The sequence below is a fragment of the Pongo pygmaeus genome, chromosome 1 (genome assembly GCF_028885625.2).
Source record: "Pongo pygmaeus isolate AG05252 chromosome 1, NHGRI_mPonPyg2-v2.0_pri, whole genome shotgun sequence".
Taxonomy (NCBI): Eukaryota; Metazoa; Chordata; class Mammalia; order Primates; family Hominidae; genus Pongo; species Pongo pygmaeus.
In genome coordinates this window covers 78,966,289-78,989,903 of record NC_072373.2, presented here as the reverse complement: position 1 = coordinate 78,989,903, position 23,615 = coordinate 78,966,289, and the positions used below count along the sequence as shown (strand labels likewise).

The window sequence follows — 23,615 nt, the reverse complement described above, 5'->3', positions numbered from 1 at the left end:
AATGCTCATCAATAATAGACTGGAGAAAGAAAATGTGGCACATATATGCCATGGAATACTATCCAGCCATAAAAAGAAATGAGATCATGTCCTTTGCAGGAACATGGACAAAGATGGAAGCCATCATCCTCAGCAAACTAACACGGGAACAGAAAACCAAACACCACATGTTCTCACTCATAAGTGGGAGTTGAACAATGAGAACACATGGACACAGGGAGGGGAACAACACACACCAGGGCCTGTTTGGGGGTGGGAGGTGAGGGGAAGAAACTTAGAGGATGGGTCAATAGGTGCAAAAATTTTATTTAAAATAAATGAAAGGTTATATATATACTCACATATTTTAAAAAATGATGGAAAGAAAAAAGAAAATAAATTTCTCTCTACAACTAAAACAAAAAAGACTACCTATTGGGTACAGTGTACACTGCTCAGGTGACAGGTGCACCAGAATCTCAGAAATCACCACTAAAGACTTAACCATGTGACCAAATACCACCTCTTCCCCCAAAGCCTATTGAAATAAAAAATTAAAGTTTAAAAAATACCAATACAATAGCACCAAAAATCATCAAATACCTTAAAATAAAACTAAGAAATGATGCACAAAATGAATACACATAAAACTGGGAAACACACAGAAAATTTTTAAAAGAGTTCCATACAGGGATATATTATGCTCATTGATTGAAAGATTAAATATTATGATGGTGTCAGTTCTCCCCAAATTGATCTGTATAGATTCAATGTATTCCTAAACAAAATCTCACTGGGGATTTTGGGTGTGTGTGTGAAATGTGACAAGCTGATTATAAACTTTATATTAAAACTTAAGTGTTCGAGAATAGCCAAGATAATTTAAAGAGGAACTAGAGTTGAAGTACTTATACCATGGGATATCAAGATGCATTACACATTAAGGTCATGTGGTAGTGACACAATGATAGACAGACAGAATGGAGTCAAGACATTGGCCACACACAATTTACAATCTAGGTGACACTGCCAAACAGTAAGGTAAGAACAATTTTTCTCTTAATGGTGCAGGATCAACTATACAGGTATATAAAAATATCTTGACCCCAACTTCATGCTGTATAACTCCAGCTGGATGGTACATATAAGCATAAAAGGTAAAATAGTAAAGCTTCCAGAAGGAAATATAAGAGAATATCTTTATGGCTTAAGACAAGCAAACATTACCTAAACAAGACCTCAAAATTAACTAACTGTAAATGTAAAGATGATGAGTTCAATTACATTGAAATTAGGGGTTTCTGTTAATTAAAAAACAAATGCAAATGGAAAAGTTTAGCCGTGAGATAAGAGAAGATATTGTAAGATATGCACCATTTTAAAAAGATTAGTACTCAGAACTTTAAAACGCCTACAAGTGACTAAGAAAAAGATAACTCGATATATAAGCAGGCAAGAGACTTATCTGAATAAGCATTTCACAAAAGAAGACATCCAAATGGCCAGCAAATACACACATGATCTTATTAATTAACAACGAAAAATGAAAATGAAAATTACAATGTGATATTATCACCAAACCCATGAGGATGACTGAAAGGAAACATTGTAACAGTATCAATTGTTCAGAGGACATAGAGCAATGAAAATGTTAGCATACTGTTGGTGGGAGTGAAAATTGGTACAGCCACTTTGGATAACTGTTTAGCAGTAACCGCTAAAGTGGAACATAAAGCATACCCGGTAAATCCACTGGTTATATACCAAACAGCAGTTATACAAATACATGTCGAAATTCATGTACAAGAATGCCCATAACTTCATTATTCATAATGGCTCCAAACTGGAAACAACACAAATGCCCATCAACAGCAGAATGGATTTTAAAAAATGATGCATTCATAAGATGCACTCGTATATAGCAGGTTCAGCAAACTCTTTCTGTTAAAGGCCCAATAGTAAATATTTTAGACTTTGAGTACCATGTAGTCTCTGTTGCAACGCTGCTGTGGTAGGGTGAAAACAGCCATAGATATGTAAACAAATGAGCCAATGTGAATGGCTGTATCTCAAGAAAACTTTATTTGCTAGCCTCTGCCATGTAGCAATGGAAATGAACAAACTATTGCTACATGAAAGAACATGGTTGAATCTTAAAATGTAATGTGAAGCAAAAGAAAGCAGACACAAAAGAATATATTCTGAAAGGTGGAGGAGGAGACTGGGAGAGCCTCGAAGGAGGCTTCCAGGATGCTGCTAAAACTCTATTTAATAACCTAAGTGGTAGCCCTGGTGTGTTCCTTTTGTGGTCATTCACTGAGCTGTCCAATATGTTTCGTGCACATTTATACTCTCATATATCTTTCAATAAACAATTTTATGAGACAATAATTAAAAGTACTAAAAGATGACTCAAGGATAGAGATGCTTTGCTTCAAAAAAAGCAGTTAGCCAGATAACATCAGAAAATGTATTTTCATAATGCATGTTGCAGTAACTTTAATTTTTATTATGTGCATAGGATATTTGGCAAAATCAGGTGGTCATTTACTGCTTAGCGATGAAATCGAAGTCATGCTTGATGGTGAGTATTGAGGTCATAACAAAATCTTTATGCATAAATCTAAATACATTTACTATTTGTGATTCTAGTCACATATGAGTTCTGTTAGGGTGCCAAGCCAGATAGGAAGAGGGTGGTAGTAGTGGTTGGATAATTACGGAAGAATCAATGAAAGGACTGGGTTAAGAGGTATGTTTTTTCCCTTTCTATTCTATTTCCCCTTACTCTCCTTCCCTGTTTCAGTCTCTCCATGTATTCCACTAATTGTCTGAGAACTATCATCCTAGAGCCCTTGGGAACTTCAGAAAGTTGAAAACTCATTTACTCAGTCATCTAACAAATATTTTTTAGCATCTCTTATGTTTACGTGACAGCACTACTTACTGCTAGGGACAGAGTTACAAATAAAACAGTCTCTTCCCTCAGAGAATTGACATTTTAGTGGATAGCAATGTACAATACATTTGCAGAGGAGGGAATTAAAGAAGGGTAATATTAGTCTATCAAAATGTTTGGGTCTTAGGAATCTCCCTTAGCCTCTGTCTATTGTCCCATCAGGGTCAGAATTACAAATAGTGAGTGATAAAAACACGTTGGCTGCCTTCCTTCCTTTTTCTTTCTTAATAGACTATTTTTTTAGAGCAGTTTCAGGTTCACAGCAATATTGAGCTGCAGGTACAGAGACTTCCCAAGTACCTTCTCTCCTCACCTATGCATAGCCTCCCCCATTATCAACATCCCCCAACAGAGTAGTACATTTATTATAATTCATGGACCTACATTTATACATCATTACCTTCCTTCCCTATTCATTCATCCATTCATTCATTCACCCACTCACTCATTCATTCAACACATATTTGACTACCCGCTAAATGCCAAACACTAGAATTTTCCATCTTTCTTACAGTCATTTTCTTCTTTCATTACCCCCCTCCTGCTCCTTCTCATCTCTGTTTTCTAAATCTCCCCCTTTGTTTCTATTTCTTTTATCAAGAAATAAAATAGTAATTTCTCACAGTCCACTATCTGGATATAATGATATTAGCACTTTGATATATGTATTATCCCGGAATTTTTTTTTTTTTTTTTTTTTTTTTTTTGAGATGGAGTCTCCCTCTGTCGCCCAGCTGGAATGCAGTGGCGTGATCTCAGCTCACTGCAACCTCTGCCTCCTGGGTTCCGGTGATTCTCCTGCCTCAGCCTCCTGAGTAACTGGGACGACAGGTGCGTGCCACCATGCCCGGCTAATTTTTTGTATTTTTAGTAGAGATGGGGTTTCACCGTGTTAGCCAGGATGGTCTCGATCTCCTGACCCTGAGATCCACCTGCCTCGGTCTCCCGAAGTGCTGGAATTATAGGCATGAGCCACTGTGCCTGGCCTATCCAGGATATTTCTAAAGAATAAAAGCTATTATATATTTTTTTAAACTATCATAACTTTTTTAACTTTTTTCACTTACCTTTATAATATAAACATCTTTCTAAGCCAAGAAATATGGGCCTACGTTATGTTAATATGTATGTAGCATTTCATTTTATGTTCCTAACTTTTAAGCAATTCCCTATTAATGAACATTTAGACTAATTTTAAGTTTTTCATTATTATGACCAATATGAACCCCTTCCTAAATATATGAATACATGTTTATGTTATCTAGCAGAATGCTCAGCACATAAAAGGTCCTTGGTAATTTTTAGTGAATATTCCCATTTTTCTTTTAATGGGGTCTATGTGGGGTTTTAGTAGGGATAGATGATAAAACTTCCTGAATGCTATTAGCCAAAGTTACAAAATGCAAAGGGAATGCAGAGGAGAGATGGAGAGAAGGGGGCACTCTGTGAAAGGTGGCAGGGCTGTTTAGTATTAAAGCTTCATGGCCTCTAAGAAAGAGATAACTTGAACTAAAGTCTCTTCTGATATTACAGTTATTGAACGACTGCTCCGAGATGAAGACCCTATGATCAAAGAGTTGGCTGAAATAACCTATGATATTTTGAAGAAAATAGCCCATAAACTGACCTCTGCAACTCTTAAACAAAACTTCCAAAAATTTCTAAAATTATTCTACATCAAAAAATTGAAGCCTCTTTACAATTATAACTCACCCAATGGCCAGATAGACAGTCCTACAGACAGTAAAGATATCAAGAATGATAAGGCCTTATAGAAGAGAATGATGATGACATTCATCATTCATAAACAATGGGAAGTCCAACAGTGTCTTGGAGCTGACCTTAGAAGAATGATTTCTCTTTCCCTCCTGACAACTTGAGTCTTTTTGTAGATGCTTTTCTGAAAAATGCTGGAAGCTTTTACTGTTACTTCTTAATTCTCTATTCAAATATAGAAATCTGAGAGAACTGGTGCCTCTGTATGTCTGACAGTGATCAGAAGCCCTATTTCATCAAAACCACTAAGACAATTGAAAATAACATAAGCAAAGTGTTTGATGAGAAGCTCTGGGAACTTGATTCAGTCCGTAAGCTCTACTGAGCACCTTCTAAGTGCCAGATACTGTGTTAGGCAGTGGGGACATTTGGATGATATAGACAAGGTTCCTGATCTCAGGATGGGCACAGTCTAGTGACACATAGTGTGGTCATTTCTATCATGCTGGGAGAAAGACTGCCTAGCGCAGTGTTAACAAAAAAGATATGGAACTTGAAGAAGGGAAAGGGGAGAAGGAAATGTATTCTGGGTACAGGTGTTGAGCAATAAGAGTGTAGGGGAAAGTGGAGGAGTTTGTGGGTACAACTATGAGGAAGAAAGAAGAATGAAAAGAGCTGATACCCAAGGGAAGATTACTTTATGCTAATGGATTTGAGCTTTTTAAAAGAAAGATTGGATAGTCCATCACAGTCAGTACTCCCATTGCCATCAGAATTATAAAACCTCATCAATGATCTTGCTCGACTTAAGGCTCAGGCTTATCCTTCACTCCTCCCACCTTACCTTCTCTGGATCCCCATATCCCCACCTGAGCATAAGCCATTCTAGCCAAAGTAAATTACTTGTAATTAGATGAAAGCACTTTTTCTCTGTTAATTCAGATGTAGTGGCATCTGAATTTGTAATGTGGCAACTTGCAGTTCAAGTATGTTTTCCTTTCTTTGCTGGGTCACTTCTCTAGTATTGTATGGCAGCCACTCCAGCTTCCCCTACATTCTCCTTCAGCTTCTCTGACTTCTGGGCCAGGTGAGTTTAGTTTTATTGACAAAGGATTCCAGCTTCTCCTGCAAAATACCCACATCATCAACATCAATATTGGAAGCAGTAAGAGATGGACACAGTTTTGAGCTTGTGGGTTCTACCTTGTCCTTGCTCTTCCCATTTCACATACACCTTCCCTCCCAACAGCCTGCCCTGCATATTTCACGTTCCAGGATCAGATGTGAAGATGACAGATTTCAGAGACTAAACTACTTATCCTGCTCCCACAATTTCATATGGTCAAATCCCCAGTTCTGCTTCTGTAGTTGAGTCCTGATGGATATATCTGGGATCCATTTTCTTTCCCTCTTTGATCAAGTTGGGTGGGTGTTGTTCCTATATTTTGCCTTAACACCCTGTGATTATACCTTTCATCGCTTTTATCACACTGTAGTAAAATTATCTATTTCCTTCTCCTTCTGCCTCATAAAATGGAAGTTTCATGAAAGCAACTGTCATATCTTACACTTGGTTGTGTGCTCTTGGGCTCAATGCCTGGTACCTATATATGCTCAATGAATACTTACCAAATGAATGAAATGTTAACAAGACATATTACCTTCACACTTCAATAAAAGTTTTTACGTATTTATGAAATGTGGAGTAATAAAAAAGACTAGAAATAAAGAATACATAATTTTAATTTATCCCTTAACCCATATTATTTTATATATCCAGGTGTCTCAGATCTCACCTTTCAAAATTAGGGCAGATTTTCATTCTCACCTAATGAACTAGCAGAATACCTAAAGAGGTAGGATGAATAAGGACCTCCCCAAAAATAATCCAATTCCTAATCCCTGGAATCTGCAGATATTTTGCTTTATGCAGCAAAAGGAACTTAACAGATGTGATTAAAAATCTTGAGATGGGGAGATAACTTTGGATTATCTAGGTGGGCCCAATGTAATCATAGCGTCTTTATAAGAGGAATATGGGAGGTCAGTGAGAAAGGGGATTCTTGAAGATGCTACACTTCTTTTTGAAGATGGAGGTAGGGTCCATGAGCCAAAAAAATGCAAGGAATACAGGTCTACGAGCTGAAAAAGGCAAGGAAATGGACTTCCATAGAATTTCCAGTGAGCAAGGGTCCTACAAACATCTTCACTTTGGCCCAGTGAAACCCACTTGGGACACCTGACATCCAGAATTGTATGACAATAAATTCATGTTGTTTTAAGGCCCTGTTTGTGGTAATTTGCTAGAGCAGCAAAAGGAAATTAATATACCTGTATTTCTGCAAAACAAAGAAAACCAAATCACCCAATACCCATCAATCGACCAGACAACAACTGGTATAATGGGCCTTATACAATGTTGATATTTCTTTATAAGGTCTGATAATCATATTAGACATGATCTTCATCATCTCCTGGTTCTCTCTCCTCTTTCTCCTTTCCATATTTTCTCTTCACCCCACATTTTCCTGATTTCTTCAGGATCTCTGAGTTGTTTTCACTTTACTTGGTAAAACACTCAACTCTCCAGAGGCTTCAACTCCTACTTAGATATCCAGGTCTTCCATATGCTCTGAAGACATAAGAGTATCCCTTCAATAGATTCCACCTTCTTTAGGAAATAGTTGTGGTTATGAACACCTTTCTTCTTGGCACATGGCTGTTATTCCCATTTTTGAAAAGTATAACAATCCTTGAAAGCTTCCCCATTGTTTGCTGGAGTAAGAGAGAAACAGTCAACATGGCCTTTGAGGCCATGCAGGATCTGGCCCTGCATCACTTGCCAGCCTCATGGAACACTCTCCTGCTCACTCTTTGTGCTCCAGAAACACTGGCTTCCTCAACTCCCCATTCTCCCCATGAATTAGGATCTTCACTCATGTTCTTCGTGTGCCAGAAGCACTCTTCCTTTCCCTTCACACAGTCAGTTCCTACCCATCCTTCAAAACCCAACTCAGAACTTATTTCCACAGGAAGCGTCTTTGACCCCATATACCTTTGGAGCACTTACCACAATAACTAGGATAATTAATGATAGAATAAATTAACGGAAAGGTAATTTATCTGCAATTAGTTGCCTCTACTCTGGCCCTGTTGCTAAAATGCCAGCTCCACAAGATCATGAATTGTGTTTGCTTGATTCACCCCTGTATCCACACAGGCCATAGGAGTATTTAATACATATTCGTCACATGGATAAATGGATAAGTAAATAGACACAGGAGCAGACTTTCTGATACTAGGTGGCTAGATATGTGTAAGGGAAGAGACAGCCTAAGCTTTATTGGGCATGTTGTTGTGGCCCATGGTATAGGGAAGTGGGACACATTTGTTGCAGACTTACTACATGATAAGCACTCTTTGTCTATTTCATTTCATCCTCACAACAATCCTGAAAAAAAGGTATTTTTGTTCCTATTGCATAATTGAAACAATTTCATAGACTCTGTTGGCTTTGATATTCATGCAAGGGGAGAAGATTCGAGAGATCCTGGTGAGTTCACTATTCCAGGAGGATAACTGACCTCCATTTTATACCACAAAATTATGGTGGCACCCTGTCAGAGAAGGAGGTATCCTCCCTCTTAGAGGCCTTCTCTAACTCACATGTTTCCACAGCACACTCGGCCTAGTGGCTACTGTACCCCAGACACTACAAAGTGCTTTGCTTGTAATATCCGACTTATTCTTCCCAACAATCTTAGCAGCTGGGTATTATTACTGCTCCCATTTTACTGAAAAGCAATCTGAATCTCAGAGAGATTGGTTAAATCATCACATAACTTAAGGAGAGGAGTGCAGAATATTTGAACTCAAGGACTCCAGAACAGGATACTTAATCACTATATCACTGAAATTGCCCTTCTATGGATTTGTTTTTCCCACTGGGTATAAACTCCGTTTGCATATTGGAATCATTTAGACCGATTTAAAAATACATATCAATAAACAGGCTTTAATCCAGACCATTTATATCAGAATATTTGGGCTTGACACCTGGCCATCAGTGTTTTTTAAGAGTCCTGGTAGATCTACAGAGAAGTTAGTATTGTGTGTCAGTGTATTAGTCAGTCCTTGAGATCAGGTTTAGACATTTCTATATCATCAGCATCTAGCACTGTGTTTGTCATGTGGGGAAAAACGTCATAAATTTATAATTTATTGGGTGTAGGAACCAATCATTTATTTCTTCACAAACAAACATTAGTTTAGTTAGGGTAAAGAGACATTAGGGTAAAGAGACATTGTACTAGGAAATAAGAATATAAAGCATTTCCAGATGCATGATTCTAATAAGATACTCTGTAATAGGTGAGGCAGAGGAGGAAGAGAGGCTGTTCCCCATTGAAAGAAGAAGATATCTAAATTCTAAAGAGGATTGCTGTTTAGACTGACACATTCGAAATTCCAAGCATCGAACAAAGTAAAAACTAAAAGTTTAATAGACTTGCATCAATTTGTTTAGTTTCCAGTTCATTTTGGTTTTTTGCAACATCTAAATAACCACTGATGCTAAGTTGATAAATACTGAAGCATGTCCATGGTCCTGAGGTGGCACCTTGCAATAATGACTTGAGTAGAATAGGAAGGCACATGGATAGAAAATGGATATTCTGGCAGGGCAGTGTCCTGGTAGCCCAATACAACATTTTCATAATACATGAGAAACATTGGCTTGATGCAGAGGCCAGTACTATGATGGTTCCCTCTTGAGAAAATATTTTTAAAAACCTAGACTTGAATTGTGGAGACATGGGTTAGAGTTCTAGCTTCTCTGCTTACTAGCTGGAAGCCTTAGGTAATTCATTTTGTTTATTTTTCTATGATATGGAGTTAATATTCCCCCAGAGCATGCACAGGATTATTGTCAAGTTTTAATAGGATAATTATATAGAATTATATAGTTTTAAGTAATCCTTTTTGTAAGAGAATGAAGAACATAGCTCTTCCACACCACCAGAATGTTTGAGGAAGATAACAGTCTCATCCAATTACTGCTCTCAGCTTCAATTCTGTGACGTCTGGGTAGCGTGCAGTTCCTTAGTCAGGTGTGACTTCTCATGATCTAGCACACTATACAATGGCAAAACTCTTCCATTGGACTGACAAGCTGGTATTCTGATCCATTTTTTTTATGGTGCTGAAAATGATGATTCTACAGTAGGTTGGATTAGTGTAATAATTTTAACAATAAAATTTGTGATAGATATTGGCTAGGTCCTTAGCAATTCCTTATTCTTTACTGATACATTGGAAGAGGAGATTTACCAGCCTGCCTTGCAGTTAGGTTGGCCAACTGACTCATTCTGGGCAGTCAAATGTGAGTGAGAGTGATAAGTGTCACTTCTATGTCTAGGTGGATAAGTACTAGATGCTCTCACTCCTCCCCTTGTGTATCAGAGGCCATTTGTTAAAGATGATGGCATCACAAAATGAAAGGATTTGGTATCCTTGAGAACAGCTTCTCAGGCAAAATGTCCAATCCACATCAGACTATTGTATAAGGACTGGAGATAATGTTGCACCCATTTTGAGAGAATACTATGTGCCACAGTACACAGCTCATAGCTTTATAGAGTTAAGAAAACCAACTGCTTCTATACATCAAGCAGAAGGCATTCCAAGTAGAAGATTAGGAGATAAAACCAGTGCTACTGTAATACAAAAACATAAATTACTGGCTGGGCGCAGTGGCTCACACCTGTAATCCCAGCACTTTGGGAGGCCGAGGCAGGTGGATCAGAAGGTCAGGAGATCAAGACCATCCTAGCTAACACAGTGAAACCCCGTCTCCACTAAAAATAGAAAAAATTAGCCGGGCGTGGTAGCGGGAGCTTGTAGTCCCAGCTACTCAGGAGGCTGAGGCAGGAGAATGGCCTGAACCCAGGAGGCGGAGCTTGCAGTGAGCCAAGATCACGCCACTGCACTCCAGACTGGGCAACAGAGCAAGACTCCATCTCAAAAAAAAAAAAAAAACATACATTACTTTGATTCTGATCATTATTATACAACATATCTATATATCAAATCATAATGATATACATCTTGAATATATGCAGTCTTTATCAATTAAACATTTTAAAGTTAAAAATGTTTTCAAATGCTCTTCCATGTATACCTTTATCATCATATCTTATGGTAAAAGGATGGATTATTTAGCATGCAATATTTAATATAAACACATTAGAATCAAGTTCAGTCTTTTAAGGAGAAAAAGCATGAAGATGCTATGACAGATGGGATTCAGAGTATTGTCATTTTTTCAAATTTCTTTACAACATGAGCCTTCTAAAAAGCTAGCGTAAAAACTAGTATGTCGGTAAATAGGAATTTTCAGGTATAGAATGTGTCTTTACAAGATCCCTGGCTGTTGTTTCTTATGTGTAGATATGACTGGAAGCAAACAGATAGCAAGTATTCTAAATTTTGATTCCATACATTGGTCAAAGAAACGCCATACATGACCTACAACAGTTGGCAATTGCTAAAATAATCTCAGAGAACCCAAATTCACACCAAAAGAAGTAAAATTCAACAGCTGAACAAACTCCTAGAAGTACATCCTTCATACTCCCCAACTTGAAAAGGAAAGATTGAGGTCCACAGAGGACAATAGACAAGGGTGGTTCTTCCAGAAAACAGAACCAGGGGTTGCCAGGTTGCCCAACTAAATATTCACTCTACTGCTGGGGCCCAGAGTCACCATCCCTGCCTGGCAGGATTTGACAATATCTATGAACCGGTGATCACCGTCTTCCCGTCTTCCTCTTTTCTGAATAATAGTTTTTCCTGCATTTATCCTGTTTCTTCTCTGCCATTATATATAGAATACGTTAAAGGTAGATAGCATTTTTTCTTCCTGCCTAGATGTAGTAGCACCATCAGAAAGAGAAGGAACCATCTTCTGACTACCCTGAGGAGGATAAAGACAAAGGAGCTTGAGCCCCATTGGCACATTAAAGCCATGTATTAGCCCTGCATTCCTAACTCCAGAATTTCTTGTTATGTGAGAAAAATTACGCTCCTTTTTTAAGCTGTTGGTTTTCATTTCTGTTACTTTCAGCCTAACGTAATTAGGCTGAAAACACCATACCATCTCTAACTGGTATGCTGTTGGTTTTCTGTGCTCATAGCCAAGTCCTTTACTATTATAATACTATATTTCATTGGCTCAACATTAAGATCCACCCTCATTTTATGTACCAAAAAGAGAAGAAAACATTCTGCCAATTAAAACTATAATATAGCATTGATTATAAGATGTCGCTATTTCAGAGATGTTAAGATATGATTTGATTAAATAAATTAAGTAGAGTTAGAATTTGAGCCCTTTGCTTAAAAATAAAATAAACATATATATTGGCATAGACAGAAAACTTTGGAAATATACACAAAAGCCATTAATAGTGATTGTCTTTGGGGAGTAAAAACGAAGGATATAGGATATAATACTTATTTTGACTTTTTGCTTTTTATTACATTATAAGCAACTTTTATGAGTAATCCAAGCCAGAAGTAAGCAAGCACTATGAAATGGGCATTCAATTTTGTCCACCACTGTAATCCTAAATTCAAGAACAATGCCTGTCATTTGGCACTCAAATATATGCTGATTCAATGAATGCTTTTAAACAAGTCACTGACATTGAAAAGGAAATAAGAAGTCATCTGATTTCTCATCATTAATCTACAAGCTCTTTTGTAATAAGAGCTATGTCATATTTGTCACTGAATCTTCAGCACGTTGCACAAAACCCTGGAACTATATAAACATTTTCAAAATTTAAAAAGCATGTTATGGCCGGGTGCTGTGTCTCACGCCTGTAATCCCAGCACTTTGGGAGGCCGAGACAGGCGGATCACGAGGTCAGGAGATCGAGACCATCCTGGCTAACATGGTGAAATCCCATCTCTACTAAAAATACAAAAAATTAGCCGGGCGTAGTGGCGGGTGCCTGTGGTCCCAGCTACTTGGGAGGCTGAGGCAGGAGAATGGCATCAACCCGGGAGGCGGAGTTTGCAGTGAGCCCAGATCAGGCCACTGCACTCCAGCCTGGATGACTGAGCGAGATTCCATCTCAAAAAAAAAAAAAAAAAAAAAAGCATGTTATGCACAGGAATTTATATTAAATATGTGGAGTGTGAAGTAGTGATTTGGAGTAGTCTCTTGACTTATAAAAGTAGGCTATCAGGAAAAATTGGTTTGATGGCTATCTGCTGGAGGTTGCCAGCGGAAGAAAGGAGGGTGTAGTCAGGAAAGCCAGCTTCACTGCCACTATGTTATTGAAAGCAAGGTTGCATGAGGGCTTCTATCAAGACTGTGACAACAGGAATGACAGGTGAGATTTTGCATTTCCTTGGAATGTTGAACATTTCAAAATACAATATTATATCTATTACAAAAATCAATATCCCACTGTCCTCCAACCCCCATAAGGATAGAGTAAGTTGCAAAAATTGAATCCTCAAATAATTAAATTACCAATATTCTCATTAGAGAGTTGTGATAAAATTAGCAATTTTGTCATAGGCTCTGTTTTCACTAGACTGTTCTGATTCCTCATCAATGTGTAAACAAAAAATAGAATTCCAAGTCCCCCAATTGTCTTAATGGACCCCCTCTTGGCCAAGGGAACCCCAAAGAAACCTGAAAGACTTGTTCAAGCCATGATGGAAAGTGGAAGGTCAGACATGCCTCATTGTTCACTCCTCTCTTTGGAGTTTAGATGCAACTGACTGACAAACTCAAGACTAACAAAACAGACTCTATAGCAATAAGACAATTTCAACCTGACTCTGATATACATGACAGATAACAGGCTCTGAAGGAACATAAGTATTCTACTCCAAAATATATTTATTTGACAAATTCTGAAATGGCCCTGAAAATCTGTCTCTTGTGGGGAAGATTTGCATTCTGTAGAGAGTCTCTTTCCCTTACTAGATTTTTTTTTTTTTTTTGAGAGTCTGACACCTTTTAAGTTCTGGTAAGAGACATTCACCATCTATTCTCTCTGAAGCTTGCTACTTGGAGGCTTCATCTGTATGACAAGAACCTTGGTTACCACAAACCCTTTATCTAAACTCAAGTATTTCTTTATGCTGAGTTCAAGTCTTCAGGTGGAGCGTAACTCTTCCACCCAATTGCCAATCAGAACAGCTCTGAATCCACCTATGACCTGGAAGCCCACCTCTCCCACCCATTCAAGATGTCCCACCTTTCCAGGCCAAACCAGTGTATACCTTACATGTATTGATTTATGTCTTTGCCTTTAATTCCTGTCTCCCTAAAATGTATACACATGTTCTCAGGACCTCCTGAGGCTGTATCATTGGCCATGGTCCTTAACCTTGGCAAAATAAAATTCTAAATTGATTGAATCCTGTCTCAGATACTTTTTGGTTTACAAATGGGACCTTCTCTGTACCTCTTCCTCTACCACCTTACAGTGACATTGAAATCAATCTAGTCAAACTATGAATCTACACTTTGGAAAAAAATGGTAAGAAATATTCCTTTTAGGCCAGGCACTGTGGCTCACACCTATAATCCCAGCACTCTGGGAGACTGAGGCAGGTGGATCTCTTGAGCCCAGTTCAAGACCAACCTGGGAAACATGGTGAAACTCCATCTCTACAAAAAATACAAAAATTAGCCAGGCATGGTGGCATGTGCTTGTGGTCCCATCTACTCAGGAAGCTGAGGTGGGAGGATCACCTGAGCCCGTGGTGGTTGAGACTGCAGTGAGCCATGATTTCACCACTGCACTCCAGCCTGGGCAACAGAGTAAAATCTTGTGGAAAGAAAGAAAGAAAAAGAAAAAAGAAAGGGAGGAAAGGAAAGAAAAAAAAAGGAAGGAAGGAAGGAGGGAAGGGAGGGAGGGAGGGACTCTTTGTGAAAGTTCTTAGTCAAAGAATGTGGAAACCACAGTTCTATAATATTAATATATTCGTTTGAATTGAATTGCTACTTAGAAATATATTTATGAGGCCAAGAGTTACTAAGCTATTCCACAATGTCAGATAATTTAGTTCCTGGTATTTTGGGGTCCCATTTATTTACAGCTTGATTTCTGTTACTGTCTTTTTTCCCTTTCTTTTATTCTCTTCTTTTACCACTTATGTATATGAAAAAGTCTCAAGGTAAAATTTTCCTTCAGGACATCAGCTATAGGGGAAGGCCTCCCATCGGGGAGTTATAACTGTAGTCAAGAGTAGTTTTCTAAAAAGAGGGGAAAAAAGTCTGTTTAATAGAGGGTAATGGGTGACTGGAAGAATAATTCTAAGCAATAGAAGTTGTCTGGGCTGGCAGTGGCTTTAAATGAGCAAGACGTTCATTGCTGTAAACAAGCTAGGGAAGGAGTTTCACAGTGTGCTTCAACAAGATACAGAGGATATAAATCAATAGGGCCTGACAGCCACACAAATTAGTGACATAAATCATGAGTATTTTAGTTCATTTCTTGATAATAAAATGTCCATCACTTTACAGATATATTTACTAAAACAATTCATAGAGTAACCTTGACCATGAAATATTCTCTAATTACTCCAGAAAAGTTTCCAGTAAATGGAACCCATGCATTCAGAGGAACTTACAGGTATTTCAAACATGGATTAACTCTTTACCAAATGAAGAAATATTTTTAAAATATTATTCTGCCAAAGCATTAACATTGACTTCTAAAAATTCTTTGCAATATTTTAATTTGTTTAGCCACAATTAGAAAGTACCAGACACCTGCCCAGCTCTGCAGTTCCAAAGTTTCCCTACTCCCTTCCCCAGATATGGTAGGTTTCTATGTCTAATTTGTACATAGCAGTTAACTTTTATTGAGCTCTTCCAAAGAGCTAAGCATTCTATATGTATCCTATAATTTAACTGCCCATAGCATTTAACTGCCACATCAAAATATAGGGAAGGAAAAGTCACAGGAAGATAATGTTTTGTAGGGCAAATAAATCAGATGTTTCAGAGAATGTTTTTTTCTCTTAGTAGGCTTATACAGGCCTATATTTATGCATCTCAGGCTTCAGAGGTTTTATTTTATGGCTTGAAATTAAAAGACACTTTCACATTTATTATTTCACGTGACAGTTTTTATTCTAAAAGATATGTACGGAATACCTTGTAAACTGACCTCACAATTGCCACCAAAACTGTTAAATTTGTTTTTTATAACACTATAAAATTGATTTTAAATTATTTGTCTTTATATTGCATGCTTTACTGTCTTTGCATCTAGTGACCTTCCCATCCTTACCGTTTCAGCCTCCACTCCCATAGCCACACCCTGGACCATGTAGAATTACTCCACTACTGATAACTTAAATTCAAGCAATCCTGCTTAAATGACAGAAATTTATTTTCTCACAATTCTGAAGGTTAAACATCTAAGATCAATTTGCTGGCAGATCTGGTTTCTTTTTTTTTTTTCTTTTGAGACAGAGTTGCTCACTTTGTCACCCAGGCTGGAGTGCGTTGGCACCGTATCAGCTCACTGCAACCTCCGTCTCCTGGGTTCAAGCAATTCTCCTGCCTCAGCCTCCCAAGTAGCTGGGACTACAGGTGCCCACCACCAAGCCCAGGGTTTCACCATGTTGGCCAGACTGGTCTCAAACTCCTGACCTCAGGTTATCTGCCTGCCTCAGCCTCCAAGAGTGCTGGGATTACAGGTGTGAGCCACAGCACCTGGCCCCAGATCTGGTTTCTTCTGAGGCCTCTCTCCTTGGCTTATAGATGGCCAACCTCTCTGTGTCCTCTGACGATCTTTCCTCTGTATCTGTGTCTTAATCTCTTCTTATTATTAGGACACTGGTCAGACCAAATTAGAACCCACCCTAATGAACCCATTTAATCTTAGTTACCCCTTTAAAGACCCTATCTCCAAATACAGTCATCTTCTGCAGTACTACAGGTTAAGACTTCAACATAGGAGTATGGTGGGGAGCACAGTTCAGCTCATGACACCTTCATTCCTACCACATCTCATCTTTCACTTTACTGCGAAGATTCAGACCCTTAAACCCTGTTGTTAAATCTTCATTGCCTTCTTTGCATGGCTTAGGACTCTTGTCTTTCACTTCAACTGCCACGCTCAGAACAAAAGCTGCTACCCCACCATCCCCCTTCCTTTGAACCTATCTAGGAAAACTCTAACCTTAGATGAATTCACCTATTTTACTTCCCTCTCTGCTCCTAGATTACACTGCTCCCTGAGAAACATTACATGTGCATGCAGAATGCTGCTATTGCCCATGAAGAAGTCCTGTTCTATTAGAAATCTGTGTTCCTCAACCCCAACCAGACCTTGATACCCCAGGCAAGCCTTATAGGTAGTTCCTGCCTTTATTTAACACTCCTGAAATCTACTACCTGACCACTTGCCCACTCATTCTCAGCAGATGACTTTGCTCCCTACATTATAGACAAAAATAGAAGCCATCATCCAGGAAATTCCTCAACTCCACCATGCCTCTTTCTTTGAACCCAGCCTACCCATATTTGCCTCTACTCCCTTTCTTACTACCTATTCTATCAGACTGGAGATCTATTTGATTCCAAAATTCATGTGTTCTATTTATATTGGGGATGGGTACGGCAGAGGCAGCAGGAAATGAGGAGAAAGGAGAAGCTAGCAAGATAATTCTTTCTGATACATAGTCAAGCATAAAAATTACATAAAATATTGTGTTATTTTAACTCAAAATCTGATTGATATGGTTTTGCTGTGTCCCCACCCAAATCTCATCTTGAATTCCCACATGTTGTGGGAGGGATCCAGTGGGTGGTAATTGAATCATGGGGGCAGGACTTTCCCATGCTGTCCTCATTATAGTGAATAAATCTCATGAGATCTGATGGTTCTATAAGGGGACCATCCTGCACAAGCTCTCTTTTTGCCTAGTGTCATGATTAGGAGGCTTCCCCAGCCACTTGGAAGTCCATTAAATGTCTTTCTTTTGTAAATTGCCCAGTCTCAGGTATGTCTTTATCAGCAACGTGAAAACAGACTAATACACTTGTATTTATTAATTTTGCTTTATAAAATTTTAGTATAAAATTATATGCCATCAAGCTTTATTAAAATATGTAGGTTTCTTCTTTCCGAAGAGGCTATCAGAAGTTCTTATAAAAGTTACAAGTGAAATTAAAAAACTGAAGCTTATCTTAAGGAGTTGAGCAATGTGGGATGGCAGGGGGTCGGGGGAGGGGCATGAGTTATGCATCATATGCACTTGAAACAGATGTCTACTGGGTGGCTGCCCCAGAAGAATCATTTTTAGTTCCAAGGTCCAAGCCTATTAGACTAAGTATCAATTGTGCAAAGCTTGGATGAAGATTCAAGGCCTTCCTGGCACATTCTTCAAGGCCCTTTCTTTTTCAGCTCTTTATCTAGTTCCTAACTTTTCTTAAACTTATAAAAATATTTCATTCTTATATTCAATAGTTCCTTGTACTCAATTTTTCTCAGTAGTGATCACATATGAATCACATTTTATCTGCAGTATAGACAGCAGCTTAAGGATGTAGACATGAAATAATTTAACTGAACCATTTTGTTAGAAATTTTTTTAAATCAGAAGTTTAGCTGCAAACGTGGAGGAGTTTTTAGATTACCTAAGTGGTGTTTTATCAATATCTTATATGTATTTGTAATGCAAAAATCTTCACAACCAAAAAGAGACATTCGTTTTTAAATAGTAATCATATGTTACTGCAGATCTATGTATCACTAATGTATGAAAAATCTGGCATGCTTTCTGAGGTCAATGTCAATATCCCTTAGATGTTCACATTTTTTATGGATTTTTTTTCATCCTGAAAGTTCTTTCTATTCATTTCTCTTCAACTTGTACATATTCAGTGTTTATTTTCAAGGCTACAACCCTGTCAAAGAGTGTTAAAAACCCAGAAAAAATATCTCAAATGGCTCTTCCACACCTGTCACAGAGCAATCCCAGGACCCCACATGCAGATTCCTCAGGCTAATACCACCGCACTGTCCCTAGTGCCTTTCCATTTTAAATACCTTACATGTGATATTTTATTCTTACAACAATAGCCTGAGGCACATTGAAATTGATGAGGAACCTGAAGTCTAGGGATTCCAAGTGACTTGTTCATGATTAGCAAAATAGTTAGTGGGGAGAGTTAAGTCTTTCAACTCTAACTTCCAGTATTCAGTCAACTATATTGATATATCTCTAATTTGAAATTTATTATAATTATTATTTTTCATTGGGGTGATATCTTTAACTGGCACATTGTTAAATAATAAAGAGTAGCACAGTTCTAGACTCTAAACTCCCAGTGGAATATCTGGATCAGGTCTACCATTTATTCTTATAAGTTAGAAAGTCAACAATTATGGTTGGAGAGAAGTTTTATTTCGATATCCCAGAAATGGGTTAGGACCAGAGATGTGAGAACCAGAGAAGGCCAGAAAATAGAAATATCAACCAAGCATCATGTATACTTACCTGATTTTTTTTTTTAACTTTTCAGCTATCTGTAGTGGTAGTCTGACTAAAACAAAAAGACATTTCAAAAATTAAAATTCTTAGCCATAAGTCTACTTATTCTTTACAATCCAATTTCATAAACGAATTTTTATCAGAGTCATGGTCTCTATTTCTGAAATAAGGTATTTGATTCAGCTCCCTTATATACTTTTATGGCACTCAATTGCTGGGGGATATTGAGAGGTATCTACCAGTCTACACACCCTAGGTCCAATCTCTGTAGCTTACTTTTAGCTTCAAATATGTATCACTTAAAAATATTTTCATTATATAAATTCTTTTCAAATACACATTCAAAATATATATATATTCAAAGTATTATATAAACAAAGTTTGAGTAATGAAGATGGAATGTCACAGAAGCCAAAACCCAACTGTGGGGAGAGACTAAACATCCCTGGCATTAGTGCTACTCTGTATCTCATATATTATTAACTTGCTCACCACAAACTCCCATCTCTTCTCTTCATCAATCTTTTAGTATTTCTACACTAAATCAATTGAGATGTTTATTGAACACTTTTTTGTGATTGGCACTAGGAATGCTCTGTGCTTGGCATTAGGAATAGTACCATGAATGTAAGATGTATTTGCTTTCTTCAAAGAGTTTAAAAGGCAATTGAAAAAACAAGACACACATAGAAAATTAAGTAATAACACAAGAGATCATAATAATGCAATGCGAAATAACAAGCAAGGTAGTATATAAAAAGTGGCCATAAGTTAGGGAGAGAGAGGAAAAAAACTGGCATTTCTGAGAACCTATTTTATGACAAGTTCTGTACAAAGTGGCTTTATAGATTATTGCATTTCTAGATGGAAACAAGCTTTGTTAATCAGCATTATATAAATGATGTTGTTTCCCTGAGTTTTATCTATTTGAGATTTCTGGATCCTGAGTGTAATAGAAAGGATTCATTTAATGTAGGAATTTACTACCATAACACAATCCTATTAATATCTTCATTTTATGAAACAGAAAATTGAAGCTCAGAAAGATTAAATAATTTACCTAAAGTCACACATCCAGTAGGTGGCAGAAGCAACTTTTAAATTCTAAACTTAATGCAAGTCACACAGGTTTTTAAGAGTATCTCAAACACACACTCTGGAATAAAAACCAGATGGCCTTCACTACAGCTAAGTTAATCATAAATATAAGTAGCATTGCTCTAAAAAACATGAAGCAGGATGCTGACATAAATGACCAGTTACTCTTTGTTGAGGAATTGACCAGTGTAGTCTGAACCCCTAGCCCATGTGATCAAGGGTACCAAATCTGGTATAATTTGGTCTAGTTTGCACACTGGGCTCTCTTCATTTGTAAACTCAGCAATTCTCATGGTGAGGGAAGTTTTTTTGCTTTCTTTGAGTGGTGGTAGGTGGGGAGAGTGTTTCAGGGGAAGTGACTCCTTTCTAGGCTTCACCCTTCATTTTTGACCCAGTAAGCTCAGGATAAGGCCTGGTAATCTGTTTTATTTTGATTTGTAATCCATTCACATTAGCTTGCTGTTCGCTATTTAAGAACCATTGCTCTCAAGCATGTTTCAGGGCAATACAGATTTGGTTTAGCTTCAGTTTAAGTGACGAACAAAGTCCACTTTAAGTAATTCATCTCTTATTTTCTAGAGCTGCTGTGCTTACCTCTGCTAAAAGCTGTGAAACGTGCTGCTTTAACCTACAAAAGCTTCTCTGAAACAGAAGTGTATATTTTTGTGCCAATATTTTTCTTACCAGCTGTGCTTTCTTCCAGGGAGATCGTGCTTTGCCACTAAATGAGCCTGTGTGCAAAAATCCTCTCTGCCAAGTAGAACCTTGCTGTTTCATATTCATCAGCTAATTTATTCCTGTGACCACTTTTTGCAGTATCCCTATTTTACAGATTTTTTTAAAAAGCAAATTTAAGAAAGGAAATAACTTTGTCAAGTTCATGCAGCTGATACACACTGGAGGTTGAGTTTCAAATTGGGTCTGCCTGATGCTAAATTATTTTCCTTTGACTTTTCTCTGTCTTCATTTTCTCTCCTGCCTTATCCGTTGCCCATGTGTTAAGTCCCATCGTGTTACCCACAAGCATACCTCAGTCTTATTCCTGGCTCTTAGTATTGAGGAAGTTGTCAACCTTGGCATTAGGTAGGTTTTAAACTGGACGTTCTGTTCATGTATGAATTTTATGAATAATTAATTGGTTTGGTGCCCACTAAAAGGACCAACAAGATTATTTTCTGGTAATTTCAAGTTTCATTGTGAAGATTACACATAAATTTTTTCTACTCCTTATTCATTCATCTAATTGTTTAATGCCTGTGTTTTATTGTCAAGGTCGATTTATTTGCCAGGAATATGAGGTCTCTGCTTGAAAAGAAAATAGTTTTGTTATCATTTTTTTTTCCAGATCTGGTCATAATCCCTAGCAAAGATATTCTGGTTAATGTTACCAATAGGGTAAAGGTCAATGAAAGGCAGTAAAACAGTATTTGTCAATGTTTTATGAATTTAAGTGGACTTAACTGTAGAGAAACTACTAAAAATCATAGTCTTCTCTGTACTAGGCTTCCTGTTCTAAAATAGTGCTCATTTTTAAAACTTCTTACCATCCAGTAAATAATTTTGTGATCAACTATGTATGCATAGGGCATCATGCTGAGGAAAATCCAAGTTAGACTACAAGACATGACTCCTACACTCTGTAAGAACTATCATCCATTTTCAGAAAGAAAAATTTATGCAATGAAATGATAACCAAGGAATTATAACTAGTGGATAAAGTGAAAGTTCAGATGTCAAAGTAAACAGGGACTTCTTTGAGTTGATGTAATTCCTAAGAATAAAAGAGAAAAAAATCACTTTACTATAAAACAGAGATTATAAAACAACTTTAATTTTCATCACAACAGAAAATGCTAAGTTATGTGCTTGAACAAGTTTTTTGTTGTTGTTCTCTGGCGAAAAGATCAAAGAACATTTGAATCTCTTCCAGCACCTCAGAGGTCAAGCCAACAAAACTAGCTTACAAATATACTAGGTCTCCTGTAAACAAATATATGCTGCTTTTCTCCAACATGGCCGAGCCCAGGGGAGGTGGCGTGCAAGTATCCATGACGGCTTTCTGGCACTGGAGTGGAGAGGGTAGCGAAAGAACAAAGCACTTGCAGGGTGAGAATCTGAATCCGGCCTGAGCTGAAGAAGAGAGGCTTGTTGTTGCCAATGGTGGTTTAGATAATGGTGTGAGTAGAAACCAACTGCTCCTGGTTTTAGAGAAATGTGGACTGGTGGATGCTCTCTTAATGCCACCTTACAAGCCCTACTCATTTGAAAGATACAAAACTACAGAAGAATCTAAGAAAGCCTATGTTACTCTCAATGGGAAAGAAATAGTGGATGATTTAGGACAAAAGATGATTCTGTATTTGAAATTTGTGGAAAAAGCACAATGGAAGGAGTTGGGGCCTCAAGGCTTACCACTAGGCCTCACAGTAGTAGAAGAAATAATTTCTATTGAGGATGAGAAAATTCTTTTGGAAAGTGTTGATCAAACAAAAGATACAGACCATCAAAATTTTCAAAAATGCTTAAAACACAGAAGAGTAAAGCATTTTAGTTATGAGTTCCACTGTAAGAAAAACAATGTAAATAAAGATAAGCCTTTGCCTAGGGGTCTTCCTGATGTTTGTGATAGCTTTTTGGAGAAATGGTTGAGGGAGGGTTACATTAAACATAAACCTGAACAATTGACCATAAATCAATATGAACCTGGGCATGACTGCTATGGATTTTAAGTACCCAGATGGTATCACAGTGCCAGTTATGTTGCCTTGTTTGAGTTGGCTGGTGATGACAGGAGAATCTAGATACCTTTGGGCCCATGGGTTACCCTTTGGCTTGTGATAGCCAGAGGAAAGAGACTCCTCCCTCATTTCCAGAGAGTGATAAAGAAGCCTGACAACTAGAGCAAGAGTACGTCCATCAAGTTTATTAATAGATTGCTGGACACTTCAGCAGCATGAGATATACAGCTTGGCCACATATCATTGAGTTTTTGAAGGCTTTGCCAAGTGGCTTAATAGTGGTTGATACTGGATGTGGTAATGGAAAGCACCTTGGCATCAATAAGGAGTTAGATGTGATTGGTTGTGATCAGAGTCAAAACCTTGTGGACATTTGTAGAGTGAGACAATTCCAGGCTTTTGTTTGTGATGCATTGGCAGTACCAGTCCACAGTGGGTTTGGTATGCCCGAATCTCCATTGCTGTTATTCCCCATTTTGCAACAGCAGAACATAGAATGACAGCTCTTCAAGAACATGTTGAACTCCTGAAACCTGGTGGGAAGGCACTCATTTATGTCTGGGCAATGCAACAAGAATATATTATAA

At 37.8% G+C, this 23,615-nt stretch overlaps 2 protein-coding genes across 3 annotated transcripts in view; both read left to right on the top strand.

Moving 5' to 3' along the window:
* The window catches only part of MROH9 (maestro heat like repeat family member 9), a 111,375-nt gene extending 106,240 nt beyond the window's left edge, over positions 1 to 5,135 (top strand). The window contains exons 21-22 of one of the 2 annotated variants that reach the window (XM_054501681.1): positions 2,501 to 2,563; positions 4,472 to 5,135. In XM_054501681.1, the coding sequence (XP_054357656.1) occupies positions 2,501 to 2,563; positions 4,472 to 4,713 (305 nt within the window). In that variant the 3' untranslated portion in view covers positions 4,714 to 5,135. The remainder of the gene's footprint in view (positions 1 to 2,500; positions 2,564 to 4,471) is intronic. The other variant, XM_054501686.1, reaches the window with a different exon arrangement.
* LOC129038335 (alkylated DNA repair protein alkB homolog 8-like) lies at positions 4,920 to 23,019 on the top strand. The gene is made up of 2 exons (XM_054491202.1): positions 4,920 to 5,025; positions 22,421 to 23,019. Exons 1-2 carry the CDS (start codon positions 4,920 to 4,922, stop codon positions 23,017 to 23,019), a joined length of 705 nt encoding a protein of 234 aa, XP_054347177.1.
* The last annotated feature ends 596 nt before the right edge of the window (positions 23,020 to 23,615 follow it).